Consider the following 26504-nt stretch of genomic DNA (forward strand, 5'->3'; position numbering starts at 1 on the left):
AAAGCACTCGCAGTGACTTTCATTTATTAGTAACGTCTTCATTGTACTCGCTGTGAAAGACACAGTAACATAAGGGACTGAGTCACAATGGGCAGCACGCACAAGTCAAGACGCACAGCCTGCCTTTTTAATTCAACTGAAACCTTAGGGTTACCAGGATGTGCGGTGAGGCGCGGACTCCTTCCGAGTCAGATTTACAAATCCGCGAACCCCAAAGAGTCGCTTATTCACTAATCAACTGGCAGCCGTCATGCACATCGACTACTAGTTATGTTTCATATCTCATCAGCACTCTTTACACACACAGACAGGTAAGGCGCACATCTGACTACAGTGGTACCTCGGTGTACGTCCTTAATCTGGTCCAGATCCTTTAACTTATACCAAACAAGACGTGTGCCAAACGAATTGTTCTCATAAGAAATAAAGGGAAAATGATTAATCCGTTTCCATAAAAAAAAATCATATTGTTATTGGCATATTATACATTGATGGGGTTGTATAAAATAATTTAAACACTGCTTAATACTAAAATACATAAATACAAAAGCAATTAGATGAAATAAATGAAAATTTAACCTCACTTTACCTTTTAATAACGTCTTTGTTTTTCACAATCGTAGATACCGTCGTCCTCGGCATACAGTATGCAACAGCCAAGTCCCGGATACGCATGCCACCTTCATACTTTTCAACAATCAATTCAGATTTACGCGAAAAAAAACACAAAATCACGTGAAAATTCACAGACTGTTATATTGCGCACTGACGCTCGTGGCCAGTAGTGGCTTTGTCTCGAGAGGTAAACAAGGGCAGCGCACGCGCAGTGTTCGAGCACGCGAGTCCTGTTCCAAACAAAAGTCGTATACCAAGTCGGACTTACTCCAAAGCGGACCTGTATTAAAGAACGTTACGTTTATAGCGGCGAGAAAGAGCGGAGAGAGCGCGTTTGCTCCTCACCCTCCATGTGTTCTAAATGTGCCGTTGAAATTCCACAATTCCTACTCGTTCAAAACAAATATGAAAGTACAGAGTAGTGTACAAACAAAACGGATTTCAGTTTTGACCTTAATTGAAATATTTACATGTTTTTAAAAGCTTTCAATTCTGATGCTTTAATCCATGCAGACTGTTCAAGAAAAGGATAACAAGAAAAACTAAAGAATATTGTATCCATCCATTATCCAACCCGCTATATCCTAACTACAGGGTCACGGGGGTATACTGGAGCCAATCCCAGCCAACACAGGGCGCAAGGCAGGAAACAAACCCCGGGTAGGGTGCCAGCCCACTGCAGGGCACACACACACACCAAGCGACAATTTAGGATCGCCAATGCACCTAACCTGCATGTCTTTGGACTGTGGGAGGAAACCCGCGCAGACACGGGGAGAACATGCAAACTCCACGCAGGGAGGACCCGGGAAGTGAACCCAGGTCTCCTAACTGCGAGGCAGCAGGTCAAAATGAAGTTTTAAAATATTGGATTGTTTTTATTTTTCTTAGTCTGATCCGATTTTTTAATACAATAGATAGATAGATAGAATGATAGATAGAAAGGCACTATATGATAGATAAATAGACGTGAAAGGCATGATAGATAGATAGATAGATAGATAGATAGATAGATAGATAGATAGAATTTGTTATAGTAGGCAGGATTACATAGATAGACAGACAGACAGACAGACAGACAGATAGATAGATAGATAGATAGATAGATAGATAGATAGATAGATAGATAGATAGATATAATTTGTTATAGTAGGCAGGATTAGATAGATAGATAGATAGATAGATAGATAGATAGATAGATAGATAGATAGATAGATAGATAGATAGATAGATAGATAGAATTTGTTATAGTAGGCAGGATTACATAGATAGACAGACAGACAGACAGACAGATAGATAGATAGATAGATAGATAGATAGATAGATAGATAGATAGATAGATAGATAGATAGATAGATACTTTATTAATCCCAAGGGGAAATTCACATACTCCAGCAGCAGCATACTGATACAAAAACAATATTAAAGAGTGATAAAATGCAGGTATAACAGACAATAACTTCGAATAATGTTAAAAATTGAAAATCGTTTAAGGTCTCACCTTTATTTATAATTGAAGTCTCCAAGAAAATCTCCGTCACTTGCTTGTAAAAGTCCCGCCTTACTTTCCTTTAGTTTTAAAAATCTGAATCTTCCATTCAGTCGGAACACAGAATAAAAATAGCCGGCCTGCTGCAGTGCACTTGACTTTCTGATGTCGCTAACTTATCGGCGACTCTGCGTTGAAGAACCACAGCAACGAGTGCCTGCTGGGCTCACATGCGCCCCCTTCAGGACGGTACGGTACTGTCGGCTTCACTCACCGAGTGTCTTTTCGCTGCGGTTTTATGCCCGATCATCAAGACTAAATATGTCACACACATTCATTAAGGATATTAGCCAGACTGTGGAAAGTCCGGTGTGTAATAAACGTGTCTGCAAACCTTATATTGGTGACATACAGACAGACAGCGACAGGCACGCGCAATCGCAGGCATCAACCCCGTGTGTGAGGGAGCGCGCAGTCCGAGCTGAAGTGAGACTCGTCGCTGCCGCACCTCGCGTTTCTCCGCTGTATTTGAACAGAAAACGCGCCAATTCTGTGATTTGGACAGAAAACAAATTAATAGCATAGACCAGTGGACACATTTATTTTATGTTTTCATTATTATTATTTTTTTTTACTTTTCATGAGCCTCACCTGCCTCCCCTGACCGCACGTCCCTGAGCGTTTCATGCCTCAAATCCTATCAATATTCCACGGCAGATCAGAAGGCCATCCTTTGTTTTACTGAACCCACTTGATGAAATTTTTGGAGTACATGGGGAACTGACAGCACCAGACCCCGGTCCATCACTTGGCACACAACCACAGTCACTTGCAATCGATCAACTTGGCCAGCCACACATACCTTTAGAAAGTAAGAGAACAACATGGAATACCTGCAGGGGGAAAGTGCAGGCAACAGGCAGCGGGACAGAAATTCAACCCCAGTCTCCTGGAAACAAGACGCCATAAGGCTAACCTTGTATCGATGATCTGAGTTGTGGAATTAACTTTGATCTCCTGTGTGTCATTAGGATTTTTTTTTTTTTTGTAATTAACTGGACCAAAAGAGGACACGGCCGCCAGCAGAGGGCGCATGCGGTAGTTAACAAAAAGCAAAATGCGTTTGACAGAATCGACTTCGTCGTTCAAAAAGCCTTTGATGAATTCTGCAACTTGAAGCTGTAGGCTCAGAGGTAGCTGACGGAACCCGGCGCCCAAGTTGGGTAACCAGGAGGAGACAAAGAGCACAGGTACGAGGAGGATGAGGTCATCAGGAGAGCCCCTCGGGGGTCTGTCCCAGGACGGTGACTTTATCTGGATTATAGTAAACATCTTCTTCACAGAGGACACCACAACTGGAGCAATGGCAGACATTGAAGTGGCAGCCAAACAATTCAGAAAGACCAGGACCAGCGTAAGAACTGGAAGAGCAGCAGGGAGTGGAGTTTAGTGTGGGAAAGTGCCGAGCGCGACGAACATCAATAAGAAATACAAGATGGGAGACACCGAGCTTCTGAAAAGGATTTAGGGCTTTGGGTTGACACAAGATTTCCATTAAGCAATGCATAGAAGTGATTTAAAAAGGCAAATGTTAGGTTAGGGAGATAGAACTGTTGAATATAAATCAAGGGTCGTTATGGTCAGACTGTCGAACGGACTAACGAGACCACATCTGGAGTGTTGTGTCCAGTTGTGGTCACCACACTACAAGAAAGACACAGTGAAGACGTGCAGAGGACAGCAACCAGGAGCATCATGGGACTTTAGGACGTGTCCTACTGGGACAAACTCGGAGAATTAAGCCTGTTAGGTCTCGAGCAGAGGACATCACATGGGGAAGTCATCAAGTCAAGTCAAGTTGGGGAGCACGCACTGGTAATGTACTCGAGATCCTGCGTGGCAACCCCCAGGCTGACACGCGGTCCAGTCCCACCCTCCGGAAATGACCCTCCATGTGACCTTGCCAACCTTTAAGACGGACCTGGAGGAGACATGGGGACGGCTGAGGGATTACGAGACATGTGGACTGAGTGGTCTCCTCGCATTTCTCGTGTTCAGCATGTGGTGAGTCGTCAAGCAATACGACCCCTTTTATTGGCCAACTAAAAAGATTACAATATGAAAGCTTTCGAGGCAAATCAGGCCCCTACTTCAGGCAGGATGTCATCATTAGTTTCCTCGAAAAGCCTGCATATTGTAATCTTTTAGTTGGCCGACAAAAGGGGCTTTCCTTGACATCTCACCACATCCATAATGGCTAACATGGCACAACACCCTCGTACTACTTGTGTTCTGTATATAACATAACATTTGTAAACCCACTGCGGTAAACCGAGGCTGTACCGCTCCCCAAACCTGGGCACAGACAGGCACAGAGACTCAACTGTAAGGGCACAGGCAGGCACAGAAACACAACTCCAAGGGCACAGACAGGCACAGTCCAAGGGCACAGACAGGCACAGAGACTCAACTGTAAGGGCACAGACAGGCACAGAGACTCAACTCCAAGGGCACAGGCAGGCACAAAGGCTCAACTCTAAGGGCACAGACAGGCACAAAGGCTCAACTCTAAGGGCACAGACAGGCACAGAGACTCAACTCCAAGGGCACAGACAGGCACAGAGACTCAACTCCAAGGGCACAGGCAGGCACAGAAACTCAACTCCAAGGGCACAGACAGGCACAGAGACTCAACTCCAAGGGCACAGACACAGACAGGCACAGAGACTCAACTCCAAGGGCACAGACAGGCACAGAGACTCAACTCCAAGGGCACACTTTTGTTTTCCTTTTCCGTCGTGTCAAACGCCTTCCCCGTTTCCCACAAGTGCCACACAACACTCTATAGCAGTACTGCTGGGCCCCTTCTCTCTCTCTCTCTCTCTCTCTCTCTCTCTCTCTCTCTCTCTCTCTCTCTCTCTCTCTCTCTCTCTCTCTCTCTTCTTCCTTTCTCTCTGTTTTTCTCTGCCACCTCCCTCCTCCCTCCACTCCGACTGGCCTCCTTTATGCTGCCCTCGGATTCTCTTCCTGGTCTGGTGGAAGTGCTACAGTCCAGGGCTCCAGAACTGTCCAGGTGCCCCCTGGTGGTGGTCACGGGCCCCAGCTGGGTAAGCTTCTAAGCTCCAAACCCGTGGTCTCAATGTAACCCAGGGTGGGGGGTTGCCCTCACGTGTCCTCTCCCGTCCGCCACACCACTTAACACAAGTCAAGGTCCAGCTTATCCCAGCAGCACTCTGTGAGACGCCAGTTGAACTGACAGGCAGGCCTTTTAAAAACGTGGAAGGAAAATGAGAAAACAAAACCCACGCAGACCCCAGGAGAACACGCAGACCCTACATGGACAACAACTGGATGTGACACCGGGACACGGGATGCTGGATGGGTGAAGCCGAAGTGCTAACCAACACACGGTCAGGGATATTAAAAGTGCAGGCCTTCTCAAAGTGTATTCTTGTTTCCGTTATGTTTGCTCAATGCTGTGGACTGGGCGTGTGAGAGAAGGAGCTTATTACGTATTACCAGCAGGGCTACGACATTTGACCAACATACTGCACCAGAGATGGCGCGTTTGCCCCCCTATTGGATAGACAGAGATTTAGGCCGCCCTGCTGTAACGTAACGTCAAGGCTGCTCCTCCTGTCCCGGTGCCCATTTGAGTACCTGTCTCAGAGCGGACGCACAAAGGCTGCCCAATGCGGGCAAGTGGCTCAGGATAGCCCTGCTCGGTCTGGGTAAGCGTCATGGTGATGCCACACAGTTCGTCTCCCATGTGCCGCGGCTGGTTCCAGAACTCACTTCCAACTCGATAGCCCTGGGCAGCAGAGAAGAAGAAACAAAAAACAAAAAACAAAAGCCTTTAAATGTTTATAGTGAAATGCAACTCACAATAATAGAAATGCAGCGCTCTGTGAAACATACGGCGGGCGGTGCCGTCAGATGATATGAAAAGAAAGGGTCTTACATCAAAGGACGTGAACTTGGAAAACCATGAAATGGCCATTAAGCCAGTGATGAAGACGATTTGATTGGTGGCGCATCCTAAATTGTCCCTGGTGTGTGCTTGGTGTATGGGTGCCCTGTGGTGGGCTGGCACCCTGCCCAGGGTTTGTTTCCTGCCTTGCGCCCTGTGTTGGCTCCAGCAGACCCCCGTGACCATGTAGTTAGGATCTAGCGGGTTGGATAATGGATGGGAGGAAACGGTGGCAAAAAACCAAAATGGGTCCCACACCATAAACCCTCTGCTGCCGGAGCTGTGAGGTAGCAGCGCCAGCTAATGTGCCACTATGCCCTGCCATGTACATACCCGCTAGAATGCCACCCGCTCCGAGCTTCTCCTTTCTGCCAACAACTTACTTTGCCGTTGAGCATTCTGGGAAGGCTGCGGTCAATAAGGTGTCTCTCTTCTTGAATCCGTCGGTAGTTTTCTGACTTGTTCATAATCAGCTCTGTGACGGGCTTCTGAAGCGCCCCTAAAAAAAAACAAAAAAACACACAGTTCAACAACGCCAGCTACTCGGCGTGCCCTTTAAACTCAAAGATCAGACATGCCCACTCCTGGGCGTTTTCTATCCCGAGGAGACGCCGCTGTAAAGCAACAGAACGGGACATAAGGCAGTAAAAGGTGACTGGCATTGTGTCCCTGACGCTCCACAGGACAATCGTCCTCCTTCAAAACACACCCGCGTCCACAAGTGACTTACTCGACATGTACTCTTGTTGCTTCCTCCGCTCTGCCATGTGCTGCTGCCAGTTGTCCAACGCGAGGGTCTGACCGGCGGGCTCTCCTTGGCAGCCGTCACAGGCTGGGATTTCTGGCGCTGCGTCGATCAAATCCAGAGGGTCGTGCATTGGATCCGTAGGCCTTGGGATCATCTGCAGTAACTACACATATGAGCCAGTAAGTCCGTTTTCATGTTATATAAGACCACCCAAAGAAAACTCAGTGCTAGCACTGGGACCAGTTAGAGCTGCTGCACGTGGCTTTGCCGTTTCCCAGTTTAATTATTCGGCTCCTCCACCATTGGGTGAATGACACGTCCCAGGAGCGGAGCGTTTTTGCACTCTTGTTCATTGCCCGACACGTCCGCCATTGTAAATTCTTATCTCTGTCTTGTCCAGGATATCTGTGTGTAGCCGTGCGGCCCACTGCAGCCATTACGCTTTAGAATGAAGGAGCAGTGGAAGGGGAGGCCGCTTTTTAATTTACTGGGTGTCTACTGGTTTACAAGTTCAGTCTCATTTTTGTACCAAACACCAGCACAGTCCTCTCCAGGGGTGTCTGTTAAATTTTGCACGAGGGTAGAAGAGAAGCGCCATGTGACTCTTCACCGCTATTGTGGGGTCCTCTGTGGTTACAGCGCCAACAGCGGGCGGCCTTTTCATTCTATCTAACTATTGAACTTCTAAAATTCTGGTGCGGCGACCCTTCGCTAGGACGTTCATGCAGTCGGGTCAACGCTCGGATGCTTTGTGATGTCAGAAACTGGGCTGGCATCCTCCTCACACCATGGCGCCTCAGGTCCTTGTGCCACATCTGCAGCCTCAAGGTACCCACAGCAAAACACAAAAACTGAAAAGCAATAAGAAATCCAATGGAATTACATCTGTGACAGGACGCAATATCACAAAATGAATTACTACCCAGCATTCCCATGACGCTCCGCCTGACAACTAAAGTCGCCCCTAACACCCTGAACAGTGAGGGAGGGCGAGTCAGAAAATGGAGGACGGGCACCGCGAGCGCAGAGCAGGTCCTGTGAGTCACAGGAGATCCCACCTGACTTTGCGTTTCGAAAGCAGACCAAAATAAAAAATGGTCAACAGGCAAAAGAAATTCACGAGGAGCTGTGCATTTCCAGTCACTGTCACGGAGACTGACGTTTGTCCAATTTTGCCCTAATTTGCTAACCTCTGTGTCGCCTCTCCTCGCTGCCTCCTTCCTCAGGTCTTCTACTGTCCCCAGGAAGCTGTGCACTAAGAGCCTTCCTTGTGAATCGAAGCGAACACCACAGGCACCTGAAATCAGGAAAGAGAGACGATTAAAACCCGAACCCGAGGGACCCAAAATCGGCCCCCCGGAAGGAGAGACTTGTTCAAGTGTGTCGCCTCGTGTACTGCGTGCTGTGAAATTCTTACCTGCAAGCGACAACAACACCAGAGTGCCAACAAAAGGCACGGCGTTCATGGTGTACGGCGTATTTATATAAACTGCTCAAGAAAATGAACGGACCACTTTATGATCCGAGTATGGCATCACGTCAGTGACACTTGTGGGCTGTTGATCTGCTCAGTGAAGTAGCAGAGGGGCTCGTTCATCAGTTTCAGCTGCTTTGGGGCACTAGAGGGGCAACATTGAGACGACCCCCCAAAACAGGATTGAATGGTTTAACAGGTGGAGGGGAGGCCACTGACATCTTTTTGGACCGTTTTGTCACTCGTTTCGCATTTGGCTACGCTCAGTGTCACTACTGGACCCTACAGAGGTGGCACAGGTAGTCCAACTTCTCCAGGAATGCAGGCACATCAATACGTGGCATTGCCAGAAGGTCTGCTGTGTCTCCCAGCACAGTCTCAAGGGGCATAGAGGAGATTCCAGGAGACAGGCAGGCCATTCGTCTAGGAGAGATGGACAGGGCCCCTTGTAGAAGGTCCTTAACCCATCAGCAGGACCCACCGGTATCTGGTCCTTTGGGCAAAAAGGAACAGGAAGAGCACTGGCAGGACCCTACAACATGCCCTCCAGCAGGCAGGCACGCCACTGGTGTGAATGTCTCTGAGCAAACAATCAGAAACAGACTTCATGAGGATGGCCTGAGGGCCTGACATCCTCTAGTGGGCACTGTGGAGCTCGATTGGCATTTACCATAGGAATACCAGAATTGGCAGGTCCACCACTGGCAGGTGCCCTGTGCTTTTCACAGATGAGAGCAGGTTTACCCAGAGCACATGTGACAGACAAGAAAAGGTCTGGAGAAGCCGTGGAGAACGTTATGCTGCCTGTAACATCATCCAGCATGACCGGTTTGGTGGTGGGTCAGTGATGGTCTGGGGTGGCATATCCAGGAGGGAGGCACAGACCTCTACAGGCTAGACACTTGACTGCCATTATGTATCAGGATGAAATCTTAGACCCATTGTCAGACCCTATGCTGGTTCCTCTTGGTGCCCGACAATGCCCAGCTTCATTTGGCGAGAGGATGTAGAAACTGATACCATTGACTGCCACTCCCCCACCACGCTCACCCGCCTGACCTCAATCTGATAGAACATCTCTAGGTGGGACATTATGTTTTGGTCCATCCAGTGCCTCAGCCCGTCCAGGAGCTCAGTGATGCCCTGGTCCAGATCTGGGAGGAGATCCCCCAGGACACCATCCATCGTCTCATTAGGACGTTGTCAGGCATGTGGTGGGGGGCATACAAACTACTGAGTACGATTTGGAGTTGCTGCGATGAAATGGACGAGTCTGCCTGCCAGTCTGCCGCATTATTTTTTCACTTTGAGAAAATGTCAGTGTTGTAAAATGTAACAAAGTGCTGCCTGTGCCATACTGGACACCCACATACAATACCGTGAATGCGCAGTGATGCCCTCATGACGCCGTACCTGTGTAGTCCAGAGTCTGAACTGCAGCATCCTCTGGTGCAGGCCTCGCCACCGTCAGGTGCACGGTCCTCTTCTCCTCTTTGGGTTTGCTTTTGCGAACGACGAATCTGGTGACCCCAGCAGGTTTCTGGTTTTCCTTTGGAGGACGGGGTGCATGAAGCTACAGAAACAACAAAACTGTTATAACGATACCATGTGTGGTGAGTGGCTGGGGGTGCCACCCAGCCGGGACGCCCAGGAGGACCGGAGGAGGGCTTGCGCCTCAACCAAACCACAAGGGGGGTGACCACCCTGGTGGCTTTGGGGACCACGGGAGCAGAGCTTGGAAGCTCAACCCTATAGGGGCTCATGGTCACTGCCAGGGGGCGCCCCAATGCCTGAGGAGCCCTGGTGCCCTCTCCGGGTGTGGCAGAAGTGCTGGGGGGGGTTGCAGACCAGGGACACCCAGAGTGCTTCCAGGTGCGCAGCCGGTACTTCCGCCACACTGGGGAGTGCCAGCGGAAGATTATTGGGAGGCACTTGGAGCACATCCGGGTGGGGATAAAAGGGGCACCCCCAGTCTGGCTCAGTGTCCTGCCGTGCACCGAGGTTCGCCTCCGCTCCCATGAGGCTTTGAGAATGTAGCGTTAACCCTTGAGAGCCCCCGACATTTAAACAAATGCACCTAAACCCAAGCAAGTGTCCACAATGCATCTGGGCTACGTCTGGTCTCCATCACTGAAACTCGTTTTTTGGATTAGCCCTACTTTTTTACCCAGGTGCTCATTTTGTATATTTGACACTGGATTGTAATTGGCACGGAGTCGCCACCATGAGAGATGAAATCATAGCACCACGACAAGTGAGTTGCCAGCTGCAAACCCACAATGTCCACATTGCAAAGGTCCTCCAGCAGCCTGCTATTGTAATCCGGGCACGGTGGGTTTGTGGGCAGCCGCTGGCAGTTACCACCGTGCAAATGCCTACGTTGGGATGGATCATCACTTCTCATGGTGCTATGATGTAATCTGAGCCATAAAGATTAATGAACAGTTTGACTGCTGCCTGCCTCACTCACAGCTCCGACTTCTTGCTCGGTCGCCTTTGTGTGTTCCCGTCACGTCTACATGGTGTTTACTTCAACACTTCCGAGACGTACAGATCAGGCTGATTAGCGATTCAGCACTAGCACTGCGTGGGCTGGCGTGAGGTTTCTCCTTGAAAAGTTGGAACCCCATACAGTATGTGGTTGTCTCTGCCTGGTGCTCAGTGCTGTCATAACAGACTCAGACTCCCGGTGACCCAGAATTGGATTCATCGCTTTCTGCTGATGGATGGACGGGTGATTTCCTGTACCAAGTCTCAGTGCTGGAATGACCTGGCAAATCAGGAAGTGAGAAACAAAGAGTAACTCGTACAAATGACAGGAATTGTCATAGCAGCCGCTTAACTTCATGCCAGTTAACTAGGGGGCAGCACTGAGAAGCGAAAGGCCACACGGCTATGCGGTCTCCGGTTATTGTATGTTCATGTTATGCATATTGAGCCCCATCTCGAGACTCCTCTAAATGCCCACCTCAAAAACAGACGGCTTACATGCCCTGATTTAGAAAGCAACCCGCTATCTGGGGCTTGGCAAAGAGCGCATGCAGTTCAGAAATCGCATCCTGGACAATAAAACCATTGCAGGCGCTGGACTCGAGCAACTTGAATTCACGTTCTGTATGAATTTGTAAAGAGCCTCTGACTGTGACCTTCTGGACCATTTGTACCCAGCACATTACCAAGGGGCGGCACGGTGGCGCAGTGGGTAGCGCTGCTGCCTCGCAGTTAGGAGACCTGGGTTCGCTTCCCGGGTCCTCCCTGTGTGGAGTTTGTCTGCGTGGGTTTCCTCCCACAGTTTAGGTGCATTGGTGGTCCTAAATTGTCCCTATTGTGCGCCCTGTGTTGGCTGGAATTGGCTCCAGCAGACCCCTGTGACCCTGTAGTTAGGATATAGTGGGTTGGATAATGGGTGGTTGGACATTACCAAGGGAATGATGAGATGATGACAATTAGTATTTGTATTAGTTGCCGCACCCACCTGCCCCAGGCAGACATGCGGTTCAGTCCCACCCTCCATCTGCCACACGTGCCTGGCTGCCTGGTCCAGCCACTGGGCCCCCAACAATGAGGATCCTACGAGCGGGATCATCCTCGGGTAATCACACCACATGGCCGTAGTGGCGTAACTGACGCTCCCTCACAATGCAGGTCATGTGCCTCATTCAGGACTCCATGAGCAACAACCAGTGGGACCAGAGACACACATGAAGGAGTCCAGTCTTCGTCTCAGGTCACTGGATAGCATCCATGACTCACAACCATATAGCAAGGCAGGACGCACCAGGACTCTTGTAAAGTCCTGTATTTGTAAATAAGAAGTTCCTCTTTAGAAGAAGGTTCTGCTTAGAAAGACTTGTAACTATTTTGGGGGCCTTCAGATATGCCAAATATTTAGGTGTGTCAAAGTGTGTACCATTTATCTGTATGCTGGTTAGTGTCTGTGGGTCTGGTAGTCAAATTTTCACTTCCATATCGATACCAGTGCTTGTATCCCAGTACCAGTACTAAAATGGTTCAAAAGCAAATAAAGACTATCTCCCAACCACCACCCGCAAAACCCCCACCATGTATTGGCTTCATTTAGGAAACGGATGCGATCGACGGCCACTGTCTAGCAGATGGTTTTGCTTTCAAACGTAGGCCGCACTCATCGTCGACAGCTCACAATTGAGTTCTCGCTGCTCGGTCCCCTGCTTTGTCCCATGCTGTCTTGTTACGTGTTTGAGGTCATAAACAGCTAAACACCAATCAGCGGTTATTAATAAACAGAACGGCAGACACAGGGAGGCCATCGCTCTACCTCTTCTAAGTCCTTGTCTCGGATTTCAAGGGCTTGGATTTCGTCTCCTTTGATTGTTGAACTTCTGGGCTGCTCCTCCCAGACAGAAGGGAAGACGTTATACACACCGGACAGTTTATTATCTGGAAAAGAGAAACAAAGAAATACAGAGAGAGGTTATTTAGATACTGCCTAGAGATAAACCTGTGGAAATTAAGTTAAGAGATGCCCGTCTGTCTGTCTGTCGGTCGGTCAGTCTGTCGGTTGGTCGGTCGGTCAGTCGGTCTGTCTGTCTGTATTACTGTCTGTCTGTCTGTCTGTATTACTGTCTGTCTGTCGGTCAGTCGGTCTGTCTGTCTGTATTACTGTCTGTCTGTCGGTTGGTCGGTCGGTCGGTCAGTCTGTCTGTCTGTATGACTGTCTGTCTGTCGGTCGGTCAGTCGGTCTATCTGTATATCTGTCTGTCTGTCTTTCTGTCAGTCAGTCTGTCTGTCTGTATTACTGTCTGTCTGTCGGTTGGTCGGTCGGTCAGTCAGTCTGTCTGTCTGTATTACTGTCTGTCTGTCGGTTGGTCGGTCAGTCTGTCTGTCTGTCTGTCTGTCTTTCTGTCTGTCTGTCAGTCAGTCTGTCTGTCTGTATTACTGTCTGTCTGTCTGTCTGTCTGTATTACTGTCTGTCTGTCGGTCGGTCGGTCGGTCAGTCTGTCTGTTTGACTGTCTGTCGGTCGGTCGGTCAGTCTGTCTGTCTGTCCAGGCATCACTTGACTGTTTTACGTGATGATTGGTATGTCTAGAGCAGGGTGGGCCGCAGTGGCTGCAGGTTTTTATTCTAACCACCTCTCTATTATAAAAAAAGTCTTGGAAGGCTTGGAAGGAGAGGAGACGTGATTTTCTCTGAGACACTTTAACGTCCCGCGAGACAACAACAACAACCTTTATTTCTGTCGCACATTTTCATACACATAATGTATCTCAAAGTGCTTTACATGATGAAGAAAGAGAAAAAGGACAAAGTAAGAATTAAAATAAGAGAGCACTAATTAACATTGACTAAAAGTAAGGTCGGATGGCCAGGGAGGACAGAAAAAACAAAAAAACTCCAGACAACTGGAGAGAAAAAAATAAAATCTGCAGGGGCTCTGAGGCCACAAGACCACCCAGCCCCTTATAGGCCTTCTACCTAACATAAATGATCAGGCCTCATGGTATTCAGGGATCTCATGGAAGGACTTGATGATGACGGTCACGGGGACTTCTGGCCTTTAATCCATCAATGTAGGGACATCACGGTGCTTTGATTAGGAAAACCGGAAAAAGAACAGAAGAGAGAGTAGGGGTGAGTACGGATTTTGGAACCACTATGGATAGTTATGATAATTAATTGAATATGCAGAGCATCAAGGCAGTGAGACAAAAGGACGGCTGCTACACAGGCTTTTAAATGACAAGCAGAACACGCAGCAAGACAGCAGCTGATCCGACCACATCTCCTTAGCGTGCGTTCAGCCCCCCACTTCACAATGCGAGCGGCAGAGACACAAAGTGGCTGGCACGTAGCGCCCCCCTTTGGAGGTGTTGGGCAAGCGAAGCAAGCAGGGGGCAAAGCCCCCCAGTCTTCTTAATTGGTGAGCCGTTTTTGCTGCCCATTAACTTACTTTGCCTCAGATTTCATTTGACATGACTCAGACCCCCTTAGTTGTTTCTTTCTCCTTAATGAGCAGCCAAACAATAATGAGACACAAAACGAGCTGCCGCCTGAAAATACGGAATGGTGAAGGTCTCGGTCATGTTGGTCTGCTCAGGTCACCAAAACATCTGGACGGTGGTCTCAGAAAGAAATGAGAGCAGCAACAAGTCCTGATATTCAATAACGGCTTTTAATGAATAGCAAGAATGGGCTTCTCATTAAGGGACTGGTTGGAGTGAAATTGGCAGGAGTTTGACGTTCATCTGTCGGCTCGTTTTACGTCTCAATTCTGTTTGGCTGCCATTTAACGAAGAAACGAATCAATGCAGAGGACTGAATCCTTGGAAACAGGGCGGTTAAAATGAAGGGGAAAGGAGTTCATTAGCAGCGAATTCTGATTAGGAAAAGGGTTAGAATGAAAACCAGCAGCCACTGCGGCCCTCCAGGACCAGCGTTGGACCCCCCGCTATAGTATAAGTCTGCAGTCATACCACCTGCACTTCAGAAGAGCTCACCCACCTGGCGCTCAGCATGTCCAGCCCCGGCCAGTACCATCTTGGAACAGCTTGGGGTGCTGCTGGATGAGGTGTGGGGTGAGCCCAGCAGGGGGCGCTTACCCTGTGGTCTGTGTGTGGACCCCAATGCCCCAGTGCAGTGACGAGGACACTGTAAAACTCAGGTCCTGACTCGGTCCCCGGACATCTTTCGAAAAGACAGTGAGGTGTTTCCTGATGTCCAGATTAAACTGCCCACATCAGCCTTTTCCATTCCGGACCCCCCTAATTGTCATAGACAGATAAAAGTGAGCTTAAGGCCGTGTCACATTAGGGGACTTTTCCAGTAATTTTTCAGTTTGTAGTCTTAGTGAGTCAAAGGTGGTCGGCAGTGGACTCACCTAATGTGACATAACCGGAGACTCGGTCCAGCTAGTCCATGACACGATACGATAAAATCAAACAGGTCTTTAGTCGTACGGAGGGGTCTCTGCGTGCACGTGAGACCAATGAAGTGTAACGCATTGCACAGAAGGCAGCGATGAAGAATCAGGAAGGCGGCAGGGGTCTTTGGACAGAAAGGAGAGGGGCTCGTCTCTCTGACGTCTTGGGTTTTACGTACCACGACAGTATGGAATGAAAGAATTAAAATAAACACAAAAGAGCTGAGACGGCCGCTGTTAACCCTTCATACGGCAGCCGCTCCACCAGGAAGCACACTACTGGAGAAGCAGACACGGCCTGCGATTTCCCAGTCATTTCAAGTGACTTGGTCCGATGACAAGATCAGCGGCTGCACTCGGGAAATCCGCCACAAGTCGTGTAATGTCACCTCCGGCTTTACCGAGCACTTTATTCGGTAATAATAAAGAGGGGACTGGGTGGTCTCATGGTCTGGAATCCCTTCAGATTTTATTTTTTTTCTCCAGCCATCTAGAGTTTTTTTTTTGTTTTTTCTGTCCCCCCTGGCCATCGGACCACCTTACTCTTATTCGATGTTAATTAATGTTGACTTATTTTGTTTTTATTTTTCTATTCTTCATTATGTAAAGCACTTTGAGCTACTCTTTGTATGAAAACGTGCTCTAGAAAGAAATGTTGTTGTAGTTGTTGTTTATTACACCCCTGTGGTGGGCTGGCGCCCTGCCCGGGGTTTGTTTCCTGCCTTGCGCCCTGTGTTGGCTGGGATTGGCTCCAGCAGACCCCCATAGCTAGGATATAGTGGGTTGGATGACGGATGGGTGGATTTATTACACCCACCCACTTCTTCAAACAGCAGCCAGTCACATGGCTACGAAAGGCACCCTCCTGCCCACCAACAAATATAAAACAACGCCTGCTTGAAAACTGATCTGCACCTCATCACGTGTGTTGGCTTCATTTAAGAAACGAGCGCCATCGACGGCCATTTTGAATGCGGTCAAAAGTGGGCCTCATTCACCATCGACAGCTCACAACTGAATTCCTGCACAGAAGGGCTAGCAGGTGCATCCCTGGACCAAAGGGCCTGTCCTGCTCAGACGGACCAAGGGAACTGCACCACCGCGGGGGTCCTCTTCAAGTCGTCAAAATTCTCAGAGGTTTTGCTAAAAATCACTTGAGTTGAAATTCGTGCACAATGCCGATTGGAAAAACTTCAAAGCAAATGTGATTTAAAGGGTCGTGAGTCTCCACACGGGTCACGACCATCACGGCTCGATCCGACGTCCAGGCAGTTTATCTCATTAGAGGGCCAGGTGGCTCTCATTTGTAAAATGCATTTGCATAAACTAATTAGTTACTCTCTGCCATGAGACTATGGGACCTGAAACGGCACGGGAATCTGCGTGGGCCGCCTCGATTCATTCAAGAGGCCGGGGGTTTCCATAACTACAAAGGGGGTCCGTTTGTTTTCTTTCCCGCCTTTTGTCTGTTCGTCTGCCTCAGAGGACACGCCGTGCTGGAATGGAGAGAGCGCGACGTTCTCCCTCCCAGGTGACCCCGACTGCGGCGTCTGCTGCGTCTGCTGCGTGCTTTTAGTTAGGCTGGTGTGGTCCTGCTGGGAATGTGGATGGCTGGCCGATCCTTCGCACAAAGTCCCGGTGTTGTTATACCCGATTGTTCTCGAATCAAAAGGCAGATGTCCTCATAAACGCACCACAGCAGCGAGCCGCACAAAGAGAGAAAGAACACAATGGCCACAGGAGAGGCAGCCTGTGCTCTTCTCCGATGCCTGCCTGATATTTACTAAGCGTTCTGTACAAAGTCACCCGCGTAACATAAAACCTGACGTCTGTATGTGATGTGTTCCTGCAATCTGTCAACCCCCCTGAAAATGTTCTTCTCTATTACAAGTGAAGCCCCCCCTTTCCAGTAAAGCACCTGCACGTCAAGTCCACCTCGCCCTGAACGGCCTGCTCCTCTCTCTGGTGCAGTTCCATTTTTTCTTTCTATGGCAACCCAGATTTCCTGCCGGACACCTCTGCTATTGTGGTAAACTATTCCCACTTTCAGACTCTTTATTACGTAGACCTGAATCTCAACCATTGCCCTCGTTTGTTCACTCTGACCAGCGGGTCACCGTCAGGGTCGGCTGCTACAGTAGCCACATATGCCCCCCTTTTCTTTTTATATCTTGGACCCCAAGCAACGAGCAGGGCAGAAGGTTTACGCTGCTACTCATAACTTAAACTCCTCCAAAAAAGACAAAATAACAACGACCATCACAACCTGGATAGGCGACAGCTCATCTCGCTAGAAGCGTTCAATAAACTTACACTTGACTACCAGGTGGCCATTTTTCTTAATAAGTTGACCGGCCCCTGTGTCGTAGCACCGCCAGGGGGCTTCACAGGCTTGGTTTGTGTCTTTGTTGTCCATTTTTGTATTACTTGTATGTGTTACTATTTCTTCTGTTTATGATTTATTCAATTCTAAATATTTAATATATCTGTCTCTAAGCCTCTCTTATTTCCCAGGTGGACCTCCAAGGTGCAAAGCCACCTGCCAATCACAGCACGGAGGGTCCCTCACAGTTCCTGATGATTCATTGTGATTGTACCCTGGAGTCGCTAGGTGTTTGTGCCTTTTTTCCGGTGCTTATTGTAAGTTATTTGGATTTTTTCACCTATTTGCACGGTTTTATTTTTTATTTTTTTGACCTTGCCATGGATCTCGTTTTCAGACTTTGTTCAACGTGGATTGCCTTTGCTTCAGACAATTTGCCTTTTGTGTTCTGCAGAGCTTTCCTTTGTTATACAGCACTGTGTGTTAAGAATAAATGTTTTATGTTGTATAATGATCCTGCCTGGGTTTGATAGTGATATCCCCCACTAGTGGGCATTTTTGTAAGTGCTTTTGCAAATTATTGGGACTTTTGTGCTTTGGGACACATAGTGCATGACAATCTGGATGGACTGAGCCTGCTGGTCTTCTGCCTCCTTTTTGCACCACTTAGACCAGAGGTTGTAGCCTATTTACCTCTGACTCGGCTTCTTCACTTTAATCACCAGCTAGGACAAAAGGGTCTTTCATAAGGTGTTACCTTGTTATGACTGGCATTTGTTTTATATATTATCCATCCATCCATCCATTTTCTAACCCGCTGAATCCGAATACAGGGTCACGGGGGTCTGCTGGAGCCAATCCCAGGGCACAAGGCAGGAACCAATCCAGGGCAGGGTGCCAACCCACCGCAGGACACACACAAACACACCCACCACACACTAGGGCCAATTCAGAATTGCCAATCCACCTAACCTGCATGTCTTTGGATCGTGGGAGGAAACCGGAGCGCCCGGAGGAAACCCACGCAGACACGGGAGAACATGCAAGCGCCACGCAGGGAGGACCCGGGAAGCGAACCCGGGTCTCCTAACTGCGAGGCAGCAGCGCTACCACTGCGCCACCGTGCCGCCTTTATATATTATGTAAGTTTGAAATCGATTTTTGTTTTCCTTTTTATGTTAGTGCAATTCTGAAGAAATTAGAGGAAGAAGATTGTCAGGCTTGTTGAGATGAATGGCCTATTCTTGTAGTTAGATCTGAAAGGCACTATATAACAGATAGATAGATAGAATTTGGTATAGTAGGCAGGATTAGATAGATAGATAGATAGATAGATAGATAGATAGATAGATAGATAGATAGATAGATAGATAGATAGATAGATAGATAGATAGATAGATAGATAGAATTTGGTATAGTAGGCAGGATTGGATAGATAGATAGATAGAATTTGGTATAGTAGACAGGATTAGATAGATAGATAGATAGATAGATAGATAGATAGATAGATAGATAGATAGATAGATAGATAGTAATGTCTTTCACATCTATCTAATAGATAGACACACTACTCACTACACACTTGATAAATAGAGCAGTATCGATATAGTTTGGATGTAAATTACACAAGATGCATTTAAGTGACCTGAATATAATCTTGATGAAATTATTCACATGTGGTTTAACATAATTTTTAAGTAGCATTTACTTTATTTATTTAATTTATGTTATGTTTTAAGATGATATTATTTTATCTCCAGTGTTGTCAGCAGCCTGATGTAATCCCACAACCACATTGCTTATTTGGCAGACGTCTTTTTCCCAGGTGATTTACAACATCTGAGATACAACTGGTCACGTTTCTTATGTTTGTCCAGCTGGACCACAGGCAGGTGAGGTGACCTGGTGCGGGTCACACAGTAGAGGTTGCGAGTTCTGATCCCTGGACAAGCTCAAGGTTTGAAGTTCAGTGTCTTCACCTCTACGCCATACTGCCTGCCTTTGGGTGTTCTCATCAGTTCCCTATGACCCAGAAATGAACAAGTGGGTTAGAAAATGAATGAATGGAAGGATGGATGGATAAATGGGTGTCTTACACTCTCTTTAAACTGGAACTTCAGTCACCCATCTGGTCTTTATAATCCCCAAGAGTACGTTACACAGCAGGACTTGGTGGACCTTATTGACCCTGACTCACGTCTTGAGGACTCTGAGCCCTGTCAGAGCCCCCCACTCCACCCCCACCTTAATTCATGGTACTTCACGACAAGAAGCACCGGAATAGCGAATAACACAGCCCCCTAGACCCCCCCCTCCCCCAACAACAAGGAAAGCAGTCGTCACTTTCACTCACGACTTTCACCTGCAGACGTCCCGTCTCTCGCCTCCTTCTTCCCCGGTCTCTGCGAGCCTCCTCTCCCCGCATTCGCCATCATCGGGACCCTCCAGCCGGACGCCCGGTTCGCAGATCGGCTCACAAATCAGTGCACCGCCGCTGCAGGTCACGTCTGGACAGAAAGTCGCGCTTCGAGTCTCCATGGCGACCGCTGTAAACATACGGAGGCCGCACGGCGAATGGGAACGCGTTCTTTAAAGGGGCGGGGCTTTAACTGTTCATTCCCACCACTCGTGTGCCTCTCTGGTGTCCTGCGAGCGGAGTCTGAGTCTGAGTCGAGTTCGATCTTCACCCAAAAACTCGTGAGCGGTAGTCGCTAAACTTTTTTAAAAAAAAATAAAGTTATTAATAATTGTTTAAATAAATTCTGCTATTTGTTCCATTTAACATTCTGCAGCATTTAAATCTGCTACTAGGGATTATATGCGTTTCTGAGGAAAAAAAAATATTTTTGCTTGGAACTGAGTAAGAGTGAATCTCTCTCTACCCAAAATGTTTCTTCTGCCATTTCTTTAGACATAATATATTATGAAAAATAATAAATTAAAAAAAATATAATAAATGATAATTACTATTAATTAATAAATTCGGTGACAACGCGCATCATGTGAGGTGCTGCATTACTCACACAAGACACAGTTTACATTTATTAAATTAAAAACATTTGATCAATTCGGTTGGCCGAAAACCTGACGCTTTTATACAGCAAGTCCGGCCCCGATCATAACAAAAGGAAAATTTGAAAAGTGAACGTTACATGTCCTCAATGAATTGTTTTATGTTCAAGTAATTCAGTGCTCCTGGTGTCCTCATTAAACCGTATGCAGGTAAACTGAATGGATGTGAGGGTCTGGAAAAGCTTCAAAAATTCTTCTTCTTTCGGCTGCTCCCGTTAGGGGTCACCACAGCGGATCATCTTTTTCCAAATCTTCCTGCCCGCTCCATCTTTTTCTGTTACACCCATCACCGTCATGTCCTTCCTCACCACATCCATAAACCTTCTCTTAGGCCTTTCTCTTCTCCTCTTGCCCGGCAGCATATCATCAAAGTCCTTCTCCCAATATACCCAGCATCTCTCCTCTGCACAGGTCCAAACCAACACAATCTCGCCTCTCTGACTTTGTCTCCCAACTTGAGCTGACCCTCTCATGTCCTCATTTCTATTCCTGTCCATCCTCATCACAACTAAAGCAAATCTGAACATATTTAACTCATAAACGGGCTTGGAAATTCAACTCATCACGTTTAAAAGATGCCAAATATTCAATTAAGGCTATTATTAAAGAAGCTACCATACTCAGACAGACAGACGGACAGACGGACAAAGATGGATGAAAGGCGCTATATATACTACTCTTACGTCTTGGACTGTACACCCTACTGAGGGTACATTCAGACTCCCATTTAAAAGTGTTCGTTTACTCGGTGAAGCGTAGTGATGATGGCTTTGGACTTAAAACCCCGGGTTCACATCCTGCCACTGTGTGACCCTGAGCAGGCCACTTCACCTACCTGGGCTCCGATAGGAAAAACAAAAGAAATGAAACCAACCGCATGTCCGTGTTGTATGGCGTCAGCCGCCCGCAGAGTTTATTGCCATGTGCACAAAGTACAATTACATTATGTATAGATGAAAGAAGAACGATGTGACAGATATGAAAGGTAACGCATGATTAAAAATTAGGAGAGGCAATATATATTTGTAACGGGATCGATTCGCCACCTATGACCGTTCGTTTTTCTCCCCAGATACAACCCTCCGCCCCGGCACGTTCTGAATCCGAACGATCTTCTTGAAGGATGAAGCGGCTCGTGTGTACCTGAAGCCACGGGTGACTCATTGCAGCACGTCCATCCCCAGTCCCCCTGACTCTGGGCTCGGTACCATGCGGTGTAAGTGAACGCAGAGATGGCGTCTCTAATTCTGTTTAAATTTTTTCGTTTTTAATACGATCTCCTTATAAAAACAGTGGGTCTGATTGCCTCTACAGAACAGCCCGTCTATAGCCCCCCCAACGTTTCCCTTATATGGCTGTGTACCTCCAATGTGAGTGACTGGCACTGTGCGCGTTCACAGAGCCGGGGACGCGCGCTTTCTGGCTCCCATATAAAGCGCCGAACGCCAAGCGTTGCAGAGTCACACCAGAGGGACGCCCGCCGACATGCTGGACGTGAAGGACTTGAGCGCTTCTGCCGTCGTGCCGCTTAGCAGGCTGCTCTTTGCTCGAGGCGGCAGCTCTCCGAAGAACCTCAAGAAGGGTTGCAACGGGAAGCTGGGCTCTGGGAGGAATGCTCCGGCGCTAAGCTGGGGGGTCCTGTCCAAGAGCAGCATGACCATCCTCAGGGGCTTCTCGGAGAACTGGAAACACCTGGACAAGACGAGCCTTCTGCGGAGAACCGACCCCAGCCCGCAAAGCGAGTCCTCCCCGGGGGGAGTCAAGCCGAAGAGGTGCCGCCGGCTGGTGGTGCTGGGGGCCCCCGGGGTGGGCAAGTCGTCCATTGTAGGGAGATTCCTGAGGGGCACCTTCGAGGACGTCTATGTCCCGACCAAAGAGGACTTCCACAGAATGCTGTACCAAATCAGGGGGCAGCGGTACCAACTGGAGGTTCTGGTCGCGACCGGGGAGAGGGGCTTTCCGGCCAGGAGACGACTGTCCATTTTAACAGGTGCGTGTGCCGCTTCCCACATTTCTGCCTTCTAGGGGTGCGGTGCGTGCTGCAGGACGCTATACAGTATAAAAAAAAAGTTGGTCTATACGTCAAGCACCGTGTTCCTAAGATGTAACGGGGTGCGTATCGACCGGCCGCAGCTAAAAAACGACAGCTTGCTTAGGAATGGAATATTATAACTGAACGCGGCACAGAAAGGACAGGACTTGTTAACCGTTATTCAAAGAGAATTCGCAGGGCACTATATAGCAAACACACTCGATTCATTTGGTTTATGTCTTTAAAGAATTAAAATGTCAGGACGTAGCAGGCTGCTTATGAACCCAAGCGACACCACAACGCAGAGCGGCTCAAAAGGAACGCCGCGTTTAGACGCGCAAATGAGAGCTGCAAGGCGCTATATCGAATCGCTTTCTATTTAAACACTTGACGCGTCTCTACTGCCAGATTGCCAGTAGAATTAGCAATGGGTCACACTGCGGTAAAATATGGACACGAAGAACGGAACTAATAAACGGCCATGTTAAAGAGACACTGATAGCAGACACCATATCATCAAAGGGCTCACCGCTTTACTGCACATCTTAAGCTTTAAATTATCAACCGAGAACAGGTTGCCTAGAACCGATTATACCACGCAGCCCACGAGAAAAAAAACATAATTAGCTATGTTACAGAAGATTGCAAGGCGCTATATAACATTAAGATTTATTTATGATTTAATGTTTCTTTACTCTCACATTACCAGCAGTCTGTGACTTGCTTATTTATAATAAAACGTGGCATATGAAGGACTATACTGTATACCCTGCCGTTCCTTCTTATATTCTGTAAGTGCCTTGAGCATGGGAAAGGCGCTATATAAATAAAATGTATTATTATTATTATTAAACGACTCCATTTCCACAAAAACCGAAAGGCACTTTATATTCAAATGCCTCGCTAAATTAGTGTACATCTTAAGCTTTAAGAGCAGGCTACTTATGAGCCATAAAGCAATGCAGGGGGCACAGAAAAATGAGACAAGTTAGGCAAGAATGCAAGGCGCTATATCAACTTGATCCTTCTCCACTTTAACAAACTGCATCTTTTTTGGGATTTGACTCACATTATAATAAAATGCAGCATAAAAAAAACGACTTAATCGTCAAGATAAACCGAAACTGCAAGGCACTATATTACTTTGCACATAGGAAAGGTGCATTATTATTGTTTTTATCTTCAACTTTAAATTATCAAGAGAGAATCTTACTTATGAACCGACTTTACGTTATGTCATGGCACAATGCGGTTCACTAGGAAAAATTAGTTTAGTCATGTTAGACAAAAGTCCAAGGCGCTATATTGAATTAGGGTCACTTGTATGACTGGTGGGTGGCACGGTGGTGCAGTAGTAGCGCTGCTGCCTTGCAGTACGGAAAATCTGGGTTTGCTTCCCGGGTCCTCCCTGCGTGGAGTTTGCATGTTCTCAGTCCAAAGACATGCAGGTTAGGTGCATTGGCGATCCTAAATTGTCCCTGCTGAGGTGGGCTGGCACCACTGCCCGGGATTGGCTCCAGCAGACTTCTGTGATCCTGTGTTCGGATCCAGCAGGTTGGAAAATGGATGGATGGATGTATGACCGGCTAGTTCTTCACTTTACAAAACTGCAAATTCCTTATGAATGCACTTCTTTACACTTTAATAACATGCAGCACAAAAAAACAAACAGTCATATTAAACAGAAACTGCAAGGCGCTATATAATAAACAAGCTTGGTTACTGTCACATATCTTATACTTTAAATTGCCAAACCAGAGCAGGCTGCTTATGAGTGGCCCTTAAGTTACTCCACTAATAACACAATAAACCTCACAGGTAAAAGTCTGCTTAGTCAAGGCGCTATATTGAATCAAGAATTCTCCAATGGTGTAACATTTCTCCACTTTTAAATTACGAAGGGATGGCAGGGTGCTTAAAAACATAATTAGGGTTTTAAAAAAATTAAGTACCAAGAATAAATTGGTTTCCAATCGAGTTAAACAGAAGACCAACTGCCTGCAAGGCACTATATAAACTAGAGACTTTAAACCCTTTATATTTGCATTATTTTCTTGACTTTGTCGCTGTTCTATTTTTTGATGCTTACCTTGTGCCATTTGTCCCTCCTCGCAGGTGACGTCTTTCTGCTGGTCTTCAGCCTCGATGACCGCAAGTCGTTTGAAGAGGTCTGCTCCCTTCTCGACGAGATCAACGAGGCTAAAAGCAAAGCCATGAAATCCAACTGGTGCCCTCATGTCCCTAGCGTGGTGTGTGGAAATAAGGTGGACGGGCAGACATCCCAGAGGGCCGTGAGCCGAGAAGAAGTGCTGCAGGCCCTCGCCGGAAAGGCCACCGACTACTTCGAGACGTCCGCCAAGAATGACTTCAACATGGACGCCGTGTACCAGGCTTTGGTGGATCACGCGGGGCTGCCCAGTGAAGCTGCCCCCTCCCATCACAGAAAGGTCTCCGTTCGCTCCTTTCAGGCACGGTGCCAGCGAGACTTGGCACCGTGTGGCGTGCTGTACCCCAGTGCCGTGCGCCCGAGCTTCAGCAGTGATCTACAGCGGGTCTTGGGGTCCGGCAGGCCCAGAAAGAAGTGAGGCTGTGGATGGGAGTCTCAGCGGCTCGGTGGGCTTCTGTGTTTACATAAGACACTTTAGACAAGTGTGTCGAGTTAGTGATTTATTAACAAGAGTAACTGGCATTTGGGCTGGTCCTGAAATTGAAACAAGCCATCCAATGTGAGAAGACCGAATGTTTTGTATTTTTATACATGATAATTGTGTTAATTACATTATTGCAATTTGATTTTTTTTTATCATGGTAATAAAGTCATTTAGATGTACTGCTGAAGGAAGCGGCTCACTGTGTGTCTTTCAGTGTGAACGTCCACCGTCACCATTCTGTGTCTTTCTAATTGCCACTTTGTCACAATGTACATAAACTTAATAATGCAGGCACTGGATAGCTTTATGACTAAAATATATTAATATGGTGTTCTATGTTTACTCTGTGGGCGAAGAATACACCTCAGGGAGGAGTATGGCATATGACCTGGGGGGGGAGGTAGGAATTGCCCGGCTGGACGAAAAGATAACTTTGTGCCCAGCTGGTATTAAAATAATGGATGGACCAATGGGACCCGGAACTTGGGAGTGGTCCCATTCCCCATGCACTAGGTGGCAGTGGTCCTTGTAGTTGGAGCCCTGAAGTGCTGCCCTGTCGGGGTCCTTACGTTCCAATACAGCGGTGGTCTCAAACTCCAGTCCTGGAGGGCTGCAGTGGCTGAAGGTTTTCATTCTAACTCTTCTCTTAATTAGTGACCTGTTTTTCCTGCTAATTGACGTCTTTTGAATTCATTATAACTGGCTTGCTCTTGAAGACTCAGACCCTTTACTGTAATTGTTAGCGGCCAAACAATAACGAGATAGAAAATGAGCCAAAACAACTGGTGTCCATCATGCAATAACTGAAAATGAAGAAAGATGGAGGTCTCAGGAATGCTGATCTGCTCAGGTCCCCTCTGAGAAAATGACAAAATCCGCATTTTCAGACATAATAATAATAGTACATTTTATTTATACAAGGCACCTTTCTAAGCACTCAAGGACACCGAACAAACAATAAATAAAAAACACAATATAAACAAAACTTAAATGTCTGCTATGAGAGCAGCAACGAGCCACGGAATTAAAGAACGGGTTTAATGAACGACAAGACTCGGCGCCTAATGAAGCAACTGGTTGGAGTTTGAGGCCCTTACTTAGGTGGTCTTCTGTTGGCTCCCTCGCCTCACGTTTCATTTCTGTTTGGGTGCCATTTAAGGAGAGAAATGAAGCAACTCAGAGGAACTGTAAAGAAATTCGGGGGAACAAATCTTAAAAAAGGAATTCAATA

At 47.5% G+C, this 26504-nt stretch overlaps 1 protein-coding gene across 4 annotated transcripts in view; it reads right to left on the reverse strand.

The window, feature by feature from the left end:
• LOC120517737 (mycbp associated protein) overlaps window positions 1-25158 on the reverse strand; it is a 50922-nt gene extending 25764 nt beyond the window's left edge. For 2 of the 4 annotated variants that reach the window (XM_039740197.1, XM_039740195.1), the window contains exons 1-7: window positions 24712-25158; window positions 12594-12715; window positions 9710-9869; window positions 8013-8119; window positions 6805-6985; window positions 6458-6573; window positions 5765-5915 (exon numbers count right to left, since the gene is read on the reverse strand). In XM_039740197.1, the coding sequence (XP_039596131.1) occupies window positions 5765-5915; window positions 6458-6573; window positions 6805-6985; window positions 8013-8119; window positions 9710-9869; window positions 12594-12715; window positions 24712-25060 (1186 nt within the window). In that variant the 5' untranslated portion in view covers window positions 25061-25158. Of the gene's footprint in view, window positions 1-5764; window positions 5916-6457; window positions 6574-6804; window positions 6986-8012; window positions 8120-9709; window positions 9870-12593; window positions 12716-19871; window positions 20043-24711 lie in introns of those variants that run through there. The other 2 variants (XM_039740199.1, XM_039740198.1) reach the window with 2 other exon arrangements.
• Between the last annotated feature and the right edge of the window lie 1346 nt (window positions 25159-26504).

The sequence above is a fragment of the Polypterus senegalus genome, chromosome 17, assembly GCF_016835505.1.
Source record: "Polypterus senegalus isolate Bchr_013 chromosome 17, ASM1683550v1, whole genome shotgun sequence".
NCBI classification, from domain to species: domain Eukaryota; kingdom Metazoa; phylum Chordata; class Cladistia; order Polypteriformes; family Polypteridae; genus Polypterus; species Polypterus senegalus.